Below are 12,060 nucleotides of genomic sequence, written 5' to 3' on the forward strand. Positions count from 1 at the left end.
CATGGATTTTCTCTATCCTGTGTTCTATCTGTGAGGTGTGTGAAAAAGCTCTCCTGTAAAAAGTAGTTGTGCAAGCGAGTGTGAGTGTCATCTTCACATGAACTAAAAGTCATACCTTCGGGTACTCAGGGGCCTTTGCCCTCAGAAGCTACTGCACAAACTCGGCTTAAATCGCTGACATTTTGTCAGTGGGCTTGTAAAGTGCCATAAGTAACAACAAAAATGAAATACTTGCCTCAAAAGTTAGGTAGGAAAGGTTTAATATTAATGAAAGAGAGAAAGATTCCCAACATAATATTAAGAACTAGTCGCCTTTAGTTGTCTGACTTGCCGGAATATTGATTTATTTAATTTAAGTTTATTTAATTATGCATAACTTGATATTCAGGATTCTCTTCAGAAAGGAGGGGCTTGCTGAATGATGTCGAGACTCATAGTGTCATTAAAAACTCAAGGATCTGTATTCTCTATTTCAAATTGCACATTGTTTTTTATTGTAATGTAATTTCACTTTCTATTTTCATAAGTAAAGTGCTTTGCTAATCAGAAGAATTTTACTTTTCACTAATGGAAGAAAATAACACCATTAAATATTTGATGAAACAATGGAAATGGTTTGAATTTTATTTCAATAATGAAATCTATTGCTAAAAATCAAAGAAGAAAAGCATATTTTGAAAATTATCAAAATTTGTGGGAAAACTGTTCGGCAATAAAATTAGTATCATTAAACAATGAATTTTTTTTCATCTTAAAACACTATAAAATTAATATTTAATAACATTTTCGAAAATTATTACAGAAAATATCATAATTTCGTTTAATTTTAATTATTAAAATTTCAAAGAACTAGCTTTGAGATACCCATTTCAACATTCAAAAATATATTTGCGCCAAATTTATAACTGTTAGTTTAGTTTATTTACATTAATATTCCATTTTAAAGCAGAACTAGAGTCCAGTTTAATAGCTCTAAGTATAATTATCTGCTCTGCAAAATGCCAACATACAAAAAAATTCTCATCCGTCTCAGGTATGCTCTCATCATCTGGTCGGCATTAAAAAGTACGAAATCCGTCCTGAAATAGCTCTTATATTGCTTCAAAGCGGAACATTAATATAACTTAATTAACATGTAAACGAGGTCGTGCAAAGCATCTAGATATTAACCGAAACTAAAAACTGCACATTATTGAAATTGTTATCTCATTTTGGAAGCTTTTATCCATATATTGTGAATTTGAATTCAGTTTTATTTATGTTAAAGTGATTTAATTTTGATTGCTAATCATTAATTATGAGTTTGAAACCCCTCTTCCTTTATTATAATCAAACTGAAAAAAAATACCAAATATCTTTACTAACACGATTTGATAAATGATATAAGTCCAATTATTTAGCACTGGCAAAAACAAAAGTCTTTCCTTGCAAAGCACCTTATAGACAGAGTATTTTTTTTTAAAAAAATCACAGTTTAATTTTGTTTTATAGATTAATGATGTATTGCACGTATGTTGCGTGACGACCTTTAGTGAAATAAAGTCTTCTTCAATCTATAATTTTGCTGAAGATAAGTAATAAAAAATATATTCTAATATTATGTTCATTTCAGATTTCAGATTTTATTGCTTACGTATTATCGACATGCCGATTTACAGAATCACGTATTGACTGATTAATCCCCAAAGGTTGCATGTTCGTAATTTTTTTTTTTTTTTGTAGCCAAAATTTGACTATGTATGCTTATAGCATTTGGTGGATATCTGAATATACCAATGGCATGTTATTAGTACGAAAGTATTTAGATATTTTTCATAATATCTCAACTTTCTATGCGGAATATAAATTTCTATTACTAATAAAAGTGAATATGTGTTTGCTTGTATATATCATATATATTACGTCCGCTGACGATCTCAAACATTGTTATGATAGTCCTTGCACGGCCATTAGAGGCGCTCGCCTCATACTTTGAGGCACTGGGAAGCTTCAAATATATTCGATGCTCATAGCAAGACGAAGTCGACGATGATTTTATGACCCTGCGTAGAGGAAGAGAAACTTCAAAACAATTTTGCTTCTGTGACCTGATATTGTCAAAATCCACCACTATGAAATGCAAAGTTCAAATGGAATCAATAATTCTCAAGTGAAATGCACGTCATTACTTTAAATGTGGAATCAATTGCACATCTTGTACGGAGCAACTGTTTTCCTATTTGACTTAACTAATTATTTTTTAATATTTTCGTTTAATAATTTATTTCTTCAATAAGAAATTTGATTACTCTTTACATTATCATATAAAAAAAGCTATTAAAATCACTAAAAAATTTGAATTTTGAATGCCGACAAATCCCGCGGTTTAGACCTCTGTTAAGTCCAAAAATATAATTTTAAAGTTATGGCCGAAAAATGCTTTGAGCTAGAGGAAGGAATTTTGTATGTAACCTTTCCACCAAACTTATAAATTCCTATCAAAATCTGAAAGAAATCTATTCCTAGGAAGTCTGTCCGACAGATTACAAGTGAACATGATTAATTACAAAACTCAAAATACTAGATGGATAAAATTTGGTACATAATTTTAATATCGCCGCATGTTCCAAACATTGCCACCTACATGTCAGCGGCATTAAGTCAGATGAATTGCATTGAAATGTATAAGTCGTAGCAGCTGCATAGACACATTTAGAAAGACTTTTAAAACTGGTGGCTTAATCTTGGATTTCGTTAATCTAAGCATTAAAGCTGAAACTTTGAATATTTATTAATTAACTGCATAAAGAAACGATAATTGATCATTCCTGAAACAACAGATGATCATTTTTATAAAATGTTGATTGGTCATTTTCATGAAATATCAATTAAATATTTAATGAAACTCTAATATATCATTTCATGAAAAGTTAAACGAAATTTTCCTGAAAATGTAATTATTATTAATTTTAATGAAATATGAATATTTCAAACTATAAGGCAGTGGTGATTTTGAAGACGATTTTTAACTTTGAAATCAAAAGAAAGCAAATTCGACACTTAATTTTACTAATTACGTCACGGGCTGCAGTGACTTCGTAACATGAGGGTCATGGATTGGAGGTTTGACTCCGTGAAAAACATGCTGTGTATCCAGGCTTGATAGACCTTAAATCTTCTTTAGTTTACTCTACACCTGCTTGAAGGCAGAGCAGAAATTCGATACCGGCTCAGGAGTTGGGAGTACCGACCCAGTTCAAAATTACGAGATACGTTCCGAAATAATTCTTACACATATTCAAAGACGAAGACGATGTTAACTTCTTAATTGTTTTGCATTTTATTTATTTTCCAATTAAATGACACCTTCCATTTGAAGAATGTGCAACTTATTTATTAAACTACAAATACTTGAGATTTTCTTGGATTATATGTATTTTTTGTGTAGCACCATCTTTGAATAATTTCAATATATAAATCTGAGAAGCGATAATAGGATGCCTGCATGGCGCACGGGCACGACGATTAAGAGGTTAATAGGACTAAAGTTAATTTCACTAAAATTTTAATATTATATCACTAGTGAAACATTCTCACTTCAGTTCACTCAAGTTTGGTGAGTGAAGCATTCGTTCAAATGACCTCAGACCTTAGTCTGTGTCTGTCAATTCGTGAATCTGTGAACACGATAATTTAAAAACGCTTTGAGCTAGACGGATGAAATTTGGTATCTGGAATTATAATTAAATTTGTATATTTCTATTAATTTTTAAACGAAATCCATTGACAGAAAGTCTGTCTTTTTTTACTATTCGAGTACTACTGAGCTCGATACTCCAAAACGCAAACTGCCAAACAGATAAAATTTTGTACACAGGCTTAATATCTAAAATATAGATATTTATCAAATGTTTGACTAAATCCGTCAAAAGATTGACTGCCTATCAGTCAATATATGCATGTAAACGCAATAATTCATAAACGCAGTGGTTTCATTAAGTGAAATTCGGCATGTCATCTTGTGACTATAACTGTAGTTTTGCGTCACGATTGGTTTAGTTATATTAACGTCCCGTTGTAAAGCAACACTAGGGCTATATTGGAACGGACCTCGTAATTTTGAACAGCGTTCAGATGACGAGAACAACACCTGAGCTGGCACCCCAACCTCTCCACGCCACACCAGCGGAAAGACGTTTGGTCATGACGGATTTAACGGGCAACAGACCCCCTTACACGAAGGTTCTTTGGTGGAATCGGGTCTCGAACCTGAAACCCTACGGCTCACCAACCGAGACCATACCACCAGGCCACCGCGGTCTTGGTTTTGTGTCAAATTTTGCAGTCAATAGGCTGGCGAAAAGGAGCCCAAAAATAGATTCAAACCAGAGATCTATATTTCATAACTATCGTTCATCAATGCCATGTAAGGTGAGTCGGGGCATTGCCCAAGGTTCACACTTTTATGCGAAAGAAGGAGGATAAGACTGTTATCAGAGAGTATGCGAAAGTTTTGGGGCGACCATTTCGTGCATACATGTCCATACTTAATGCATACATTTACACCAATTTGTGCATACATAAGAATCACTACTTTACTTGAAACACACGATAAGTAGTAGAAACGGAAATCTTGGTAAACGTTTTATAATGTTGGTTTAATCCTCCAGAATACGCACAAATTGTTTTGTACATTGGTACACGGGCGTGGTCATTTTTAGCTCAAATTGTTAGACACTCATTCCTTATCTTTTTGGCTATCTGTATAAAAATAAAATATGATCACAGTATATAAATAGATTTTCATACAAATATGTTCTTATTTAAAATAAAATGAGATTTTAATAAGAAAAACTAAAACTAAACTTACCCCTTTTTTTTTTCATACGTTTTCTGTATTCATTTCCTTTTTCTAAATTCTATTTTTATAAAACTTATTATTTTTAATGTAAGTAATTTTTTTTTCTGTTAAAAGAATAAGAAAATTTATATTTTGCAAATAATTTACATTTCAAATTTTTTTTGGAAAAAGTGGCTTAAACATACCACTTTGAAAATTCATAACTTTTGTCTTTTATTTTTAAATACATACTCAAAAAGTAATTTCATCATTCCTCATTCAGAACAAAAGGAATCATTAACACAAGTTTGAAGACAATTTATTTGTATTATAAGAGAACGCATTTTATACGGTACACTCCCGAGTATCCGGCTTTATGTGGCGGAAGGATAGGCTCATGAGCTCATTTCTTTGCCCAACAATATCAGAAGACAAAGTTTTTATAACAAAACTCACAGTTATAATGCGTACTTTCTCTCTTATTAAGAACTAAGCCCTGTATTTATCTCAAGCCATGTAAAAGCCATGCGACCGACGGTAACATGAGCTGAAATAAAAGGCTCTGTACTGGTAGTTTATATATGTTTATATACTGAACTGCCAGAATTTATTACAGTGTAGTGATCGTAGCGCCATCTTTCATTCATGTTATTCTAAAGCGCTACCTATCTACTTTCCCTAATACAATCTATGTTAATACTTCGCCCGGGGAATCCCCGTTCTATGTATACGTGCGCTAAGCAGTGATGTTCCGATAGTTGTTAGTGACATAAACAGTTTATTTTTCTAATAGCGATGAAGTGCTTTATACAACACTCTACATGAACATCACCACAATGGTTACCCAGACGTCATATGAACACGCAATTCACTCACTCACACACGCTTGGTGCTGCTCAACTTACTGTGGTGAATAGCATATAATCCAGTTAACAACTACACTACAAGAGCGTACGCTTTTATATCCTGAATTAGTTACTGGACTGCTAATCACAAGGTCCCAGGTTCTATCCTCGCGCATCCCAAACCGCTATAACAGAAAAAGTAAGTTAAAGAATATAAACTGTTCACATTTTAACATGAATTCTGTACCATTCACCGTGATATACTTTTTAAAAAAAACGAAGCATACTCCAAGAAGAATTTACGAATTCTATACGTACTATGCAGATATAATCAGGAGCAATGACAACAATTAAGGTCTGTTACACACTGACGAAACAGTGAACAACGAGCAGAACGAACACAACTTGTATTTTGATACAACTCCTAGGAGGATTGTTGAAGACACTCGCTTCCAATGGCATGGCAACATTGTCAATGCAATGCCTTGCCTTCCTCAATTAAATACAATAAAGAAAACTAGGCTGGATAGTATGGAAGCCGGATAGACAAGAGTGTACTGTATATGGATTTGCTACTTTTCCCACAAACGGGAAAAGACTCGATCAGATTTTCTAGAGTATTCAGAATCTGCGTTTTGTTTCGATTTTTTATCATCGTCACTTTCCAAAATTTCATTAATATATTAAAAGTCTGAGCTATCGTCATCTTGTCTTCGGTAGGAACATTTTCAAAATGATCTGTTGCTCAAGATCGTACGCTGTCATAGCAATAACATTGAAAGAATCTGGAAAGCTAACACATATCGGGGCCAGTTTGACCCTAATCCTTCTGCAAAAAATGAGATACATTGTTTAATTGATTTCTGCTATTCTAATCTTCTTCTAGCTCCCCCATGAAGGTATAGGAAGTAACAGGTGTTATTTTATAAATTCCTTTTATTATTCCGTACATGTGCTGAAGGGTTAAGCCATTCTTTATTTCTTTTGGAGGATGGCTCTTGTTGTAGCTCCGTTCCGAAGTCAAAAGCGCGCTTTGAGACAGGCGCATTTTCAAAGCTTCAGCTTCTTCCCCTCTCTTGTGGTTTTTCGGGGTTCTTAGACGTCTGTTCATTTTACCGACAATTTGCGGGAAGCTCCCGATCTGCGTCTACATGCGGAAGTGGTCCTACAATGGGTCAGTTGGTAGATTTACGATCATATCCGTAGAGGCAACAGGTCGTCGGATAGGGTCGTAATTCATTCCATACTTTATTGATTTTTTTTATTTGTCATTTTATAAATTGTCTAGGAACAGGTTAATTAGATCATACATTTCCGACTACTTATCAAGTATATTCTATAGAATGCCAGTTTTATATTTTGCCGCAACATATAAATGGTATTTCCATACCGACTTTTTTCTAAATTTGCTGCATGTTTGAAATCTCAACAGCTGCCTGTTAACGATCAAAATAACATTCGTAATCTTTTGCACTCGGATGATTTCCCTCATGCACCATTCAGCTCGGTGCATCATTTTGATGCTTTATTTATTTCTTTTTTAATTTTAATTTTTAAAAATACCTACAGAGTTAAAAGTAGACGTAGGTTAATTATTCAGGGAAATTCAACTTAAAACAGTAATTTATCTTCCCGAGGAATAAACAAGTCCAGATGAATAATTATGTTTCGAGTTACTTTTCCAAGTGTAAAGGTTTATAATTTCAGAATTTAATTATTATTTAATTGGTTAATTTAACTTACTTTCAATTTAATTTTAGTTCAGTTATATTAACGTCCCGTTTTAAAGTAACACTACGGCTATTTTGGAACGGACCTCGTAATTTTGAACCACGGTCAGATGACGAGGACTACACCAGGGCTGGCACTCCTACTTGCGCACCACATCAGCGTGAGGTGATGTGGTGCAGAAAACGGTGCACGCTAAATCGTTTGGCCCCAACGGATTTAGCGTGCACCAGACTCGCTTACACGATGGTTCTTCGGTGGATTCGGGTCTCGAACCTGAAATCCTCCGGTTTCGAAGCCAAAATTCGATTTTACCACCAGCCTCAAAATGCAATTGAAATTCATGTTTCTAGGTCTAGATCGATCACCTATCAAATTAAGCTTTGTTAGTTAATAGTTATTATGCACGCTGAGTTTGTGTAAATTTAAATTAGGAAAACAGTCGATTTTGAAGAGGACTATTTTCAGATGTGTCTAGTAATTTTGAACATTTGTCAAATAACGAGAATGATAATCGAGTTGGCAAGCCCCTATCCATGCTGTTCATATCATTATCATGAAGTGATATTTGACCATGAGCTCTAGAGCCAATAGTCGATGAAGCTAGGTGTCATGGCTCTCTAACATCAAAGGTAAGCCTCTGTTCAAGGTACATTTCGATAATTTTAGGCAATAGGCACAAAATTGTTGAGTTAGTTCAGTTTAGTTATATTAACGTCCTATTTTAAAACAACACTACAGCTAATTTGGGACGGACCTCGTAATTTTGAACCACGGTCAGATGATGAGGACTACACCAGGGCTGGCACTCCCTCTCCAAACTTCCGCACTAAAAAAAGAGGGAGGACATTTGGCCCCAACGGATTTAACGTGCACTAGGACGATTACTCGGTGGTTCTCCACTGAAGCCGGGTCTCGAACCTGGAACTCTCCAGTCCTGAAACGGAGAAGGCCAGCGATGCCTTGAAAATTCTTGAGAGATCTCCTAACTCCTCCCCCTCCTCCACACACAAACATACTTTTATCCGGTGTTTTAATTTTAGTCTTGTTTAGAATTGTACTCGAATAGTTTTTGACGATCCAAGGTGATCATTTTTGCAAAAGATTGCCATTGACGTCCCTATTCCACTTAGCAATCCATCTTTATTTGAAGCATTCTTGGAAACCCTATCATTATCAACCAACAATAAATGAGATTCAATTCCCAAACCAAATATATCTTGTTTTGCCTTATTTCTGCATTCAATTCCGAACAAGGCTGTTATCACAAATCCATCTAATAACATGATTAAATATATTTTTAGTCAGATAAATATCTTTATTTTCACTACACCTTAAATGGCAACATTACAGCAGCCAAATGGAGCATCAGCAGCCTGGTTGGTAATCAAGGATTTTAAGTTTCGTAGTGTGCTCTTTGCCACATCAAACAGCCCTTTCTGTGTTGATATATTCAAGATTTAACCCAAGATGAGGAATAATATTGAAACTTTTAGCACAATTTTTTTTACGAATTTGGCCCAGAAATTGATACATGAAATAAACCTAGAAGATAACGATTCTACCGAAATAAAGCTTGAATATGTGAATGACGAGGTTTCAGTTTCTATATTGATGCTGTCTTACGTGTATAGACCTGCTTTTAGGGAACGTTTCATTGAAGTATTTCCTATTCTCATGCGTGCAAAGGGTAACCCTATTATCTACGTTCGTTGCTTTGCCGAAATTTTGCATAAAAAATATTCTCCGTTAAAATTTTTAATATTGTGTTCGTTTATTTCAGAAAATTTTCTTTTTCTTTCCAATCACCAAGTCATAAAAACGAAGCAATTTTACATACAACAAACTACAGAAGCTTTAAACGACGCTTTCCACCGTTTTATTGAACAAGACTTTACTAAGGATGGATGGACAAACATACGAAGGGAAGCTGAAAAAATAGCAAGAGGATTTAAATTTTTAGAACCGTTTATGAGCAAAGAGACTCTAAACGGAACTATTAGTAAAGTGGCAGATGCAATTCTACCTGAAAACTATGGTTTCGAAAACAAGAACCAGCAGACAAATGCCATGATGCCTCGAAGACCTTCGCAGCAGATGAAGAGTATTAAAGCATCCTACAATGAGCCATCTTCACCAAGTTCCCCAGTGGTGAATATCTCTCAAGCTGGAGTTTCGATTCTTCTTGTTGAAGATTTGCTAACTAATAATATAGTTTATACTGCTCAAAATCAGTCACATACAACATTTTCTTTCGGAACAATAGATCAAGACCCAAAAATTTCGTGTTTAATGCAGTGCTCTGATCGTCAAGATAAAGTTGTTACATCTGAAAATCAACCCTCCGGAATGGTTCCAAATTTATCAAAAACTGCCGATACTGCAAATTCTTCTGATAGCAAATCGCAAGCTCAAGAAAATTTCACAGAAAGAAGTTTTGAAAATGAAACAGAACCTTCCTTCAGGACAGTAAAAAAAACTGAGAATGGAATGGGTGAAACCTGTGACGCGACCAATGTAGTTATTTCTGAAGAGGAATTAATGGATGGCGAAAAACAATTTTGGAAATACTTTTTAGGTGAAAATTCAGAAGATGAATTGGAACCTTCCTACCAGATAGTTAGACAAATGGAGAACTGTGGAAGCGAAAACTTTATAGCTAGCAACGAAATCATTTCCGAACAAGAATTAATGGATGCAGCTGAGCAGTTTTGGAAAGATAATTTAACTTTGTATTCAATAACTGAGCTTATAGTAGATGCAAATGAACAACACTTCCATGACTTGAAAGAAAAAAATGATTATGGATGTGATGTGTTCTCCAAAGATGAGAATGTTAGTGATTCAAAAGGTGAGACACTCTCGAAAGAAACGATTATTGATGATCCAGAAGGAGAGACACTCTCGAAAGAAGCGATTATTGATGATCCAGAAGGTGAGACACTCTCGAAAGAAGCGATTATTGATGATAAAGAAGGAGAGACACTCTCGAAAGAAGCGATTATTGATGATCCAGAAGGAGAGACACTCTCGAAAGAAGCGATTATTGATGATCCAGAAGGAGAGACATTCTCGAAAGAAGCAATTATTGATGATCCAGAAGGAGAGACATTCTCGAAAGAAGCAATTATTGACGATCCAGAAGGAGGGACACTCTTGAAAGAAGCAATTATTGACGATCCAGAAGGAGAGACATTCTCGAAAGAAGCAATTATTGATGATCCAGAAGGAGAGACATTCTCGAAAGAAGCAATTATTGATGATCCAGAAGGAGAGACATTCTCGAAAGAAGCAATAATTGATGATCCAGAAGGAGAGACATTCTCGAAAGAAGCAATAATTGATGATTCAAAAGGTGGGACACTCTCGAAAGAAACGATTATTGATGATCCAGAAGGAGAGACACTCTCGAAAGAAGCGATTATTGATGATCCAGAAGGTGAGACACTCTCGAAAGAAGCGATTATTGATGATAAAGAAGGAGAGACACTCTCGAAAGAAGCGATTATTGATGATCCAGAAGGAGAGACACTCTCGAAAGAAGCGATTATTGATGATCCAGAAGGAGAGACATTCTCGAAAGAAGCAATTATTGACGATCCAGAAGGAGGGACACTCTTGAAAGAAGCAATTATTGACGATCCAGAAGGAGAGACATTCTCGAAAGAAGCAATTATTGACGATCCAGAAGGAGGGACATTCTCGAAAGAAGCAATTATTGATGATCCAGAAGGAGGGACATTCTCGAAAGAAGCAATTATTGATGATCCAGAAGGAGAGACATTCTCGAAAGAAGCAATTATTGACGATCCAGAAGGAGAGACATTCTCGAAAGAAGCAATTATTGACGATCCAGAAGGAGAGACATTCTCGAAAGAAGCAATTATTGATGATCCAGAAGGAGAGACATTCTCGAAAGAAGCAATTATTGATGATCCAGAAGGAGAGACATTCTCGAAAGAAGCAATAATTGATGATCCAGAAGGAGAGACATTCTCGAAAGAAAATACATTGGCAACTGGAAATGTTCTAAACTTTCCAGGAAATCAGTCTGTAGCATTCCATCAGAGACACTCGAATGCTGCATTCCAATTTCTCAACACAAATGAAGAGATTTCTTCCCATCAAAATGAGGCTCAACGATTAAACAAAATCGAAACGAATTTTCAAACAGACGGAAATAATCCCTTCACGAAAATATTACACCTGAATCTGGACGGGAAAAAATTAGTCCTGCAATTTCCTGCCGATATAATCTTAATATTTAAGTACAACGGTTCAAATTTGAGCTCTAAGCAACCAAAAACATGATTCTAAATACTGATTGTTGAAAATCAAGACCATTCATTTGACTTTTGGATTTCCAAAGAGATTAACCAAGAGACGTGTAATTTTAAATATTACAAAATGTGTTATTGAAACTGCACATATATTTGCACGTTTCCACATTGTGAAAAGACAATTTAATTTAAAATATGTTTTTACATATATATTTTAGTGGAATGCATATTCATGTCATAAATATTGACCCGAGATTGAAATTCGACTAAGCTTTTAAACTGAGCTTAATAAAACATTCCTGAATTCTTATCGTTCTTTTCTTTTGGTTTAGATTTGGATCGAAATTAATCGGGTTTTCAAGCATAAATGGAAGTGTTTGCGCTATAA

At 34.8% G+C, this 12,060-nt stretch overlaps 2 protein-coding genes across 2 annotated transcripts in view; both read left to right on the forward strand.

Annotated features, from left to right (window-relative positions):
- LOC129988961 (uncharacterized) overlaps positions 1-12,060 on the forward strand; it is a 91,672-nt gene that overhangs the window by 48,956 nt on the left and 30,656 nt on the right. The gene's annotated exons all lie outside the window — the stretch shown is intronic.
- On the forward strand, positions 8,803-11,703 carry LOC129987732 (uncharacterized). Its single transcript, XM_056095677.1, has 2 exons — positions 8,803-9,082; positions 9,176-11,703. The coding sequence occupies exons 1-2, from the start codon at positions 8,863-8,865 to the stop codon at positions 11,701-11,703; spliced, it is 2,748 nt and encodes a 915-aa protein (XP_055951652.1). The 5' UTR covers positions 8,803-8,862.

Source organism: Argiope bruennichi, chromosome 10, assembly GCF_947563725.1.
Source record: "Argiope bruennichi chromosome 10, qqArgBrue1.1, whole genome shotgun sequence".
NCBI classification, from domain to species: domain Eukaryota; kingdom Metazoa; phylum Arthropoda; class Arachnida; order Araneae; family Araneidae; genus Argiope; species Argiope bruennichi.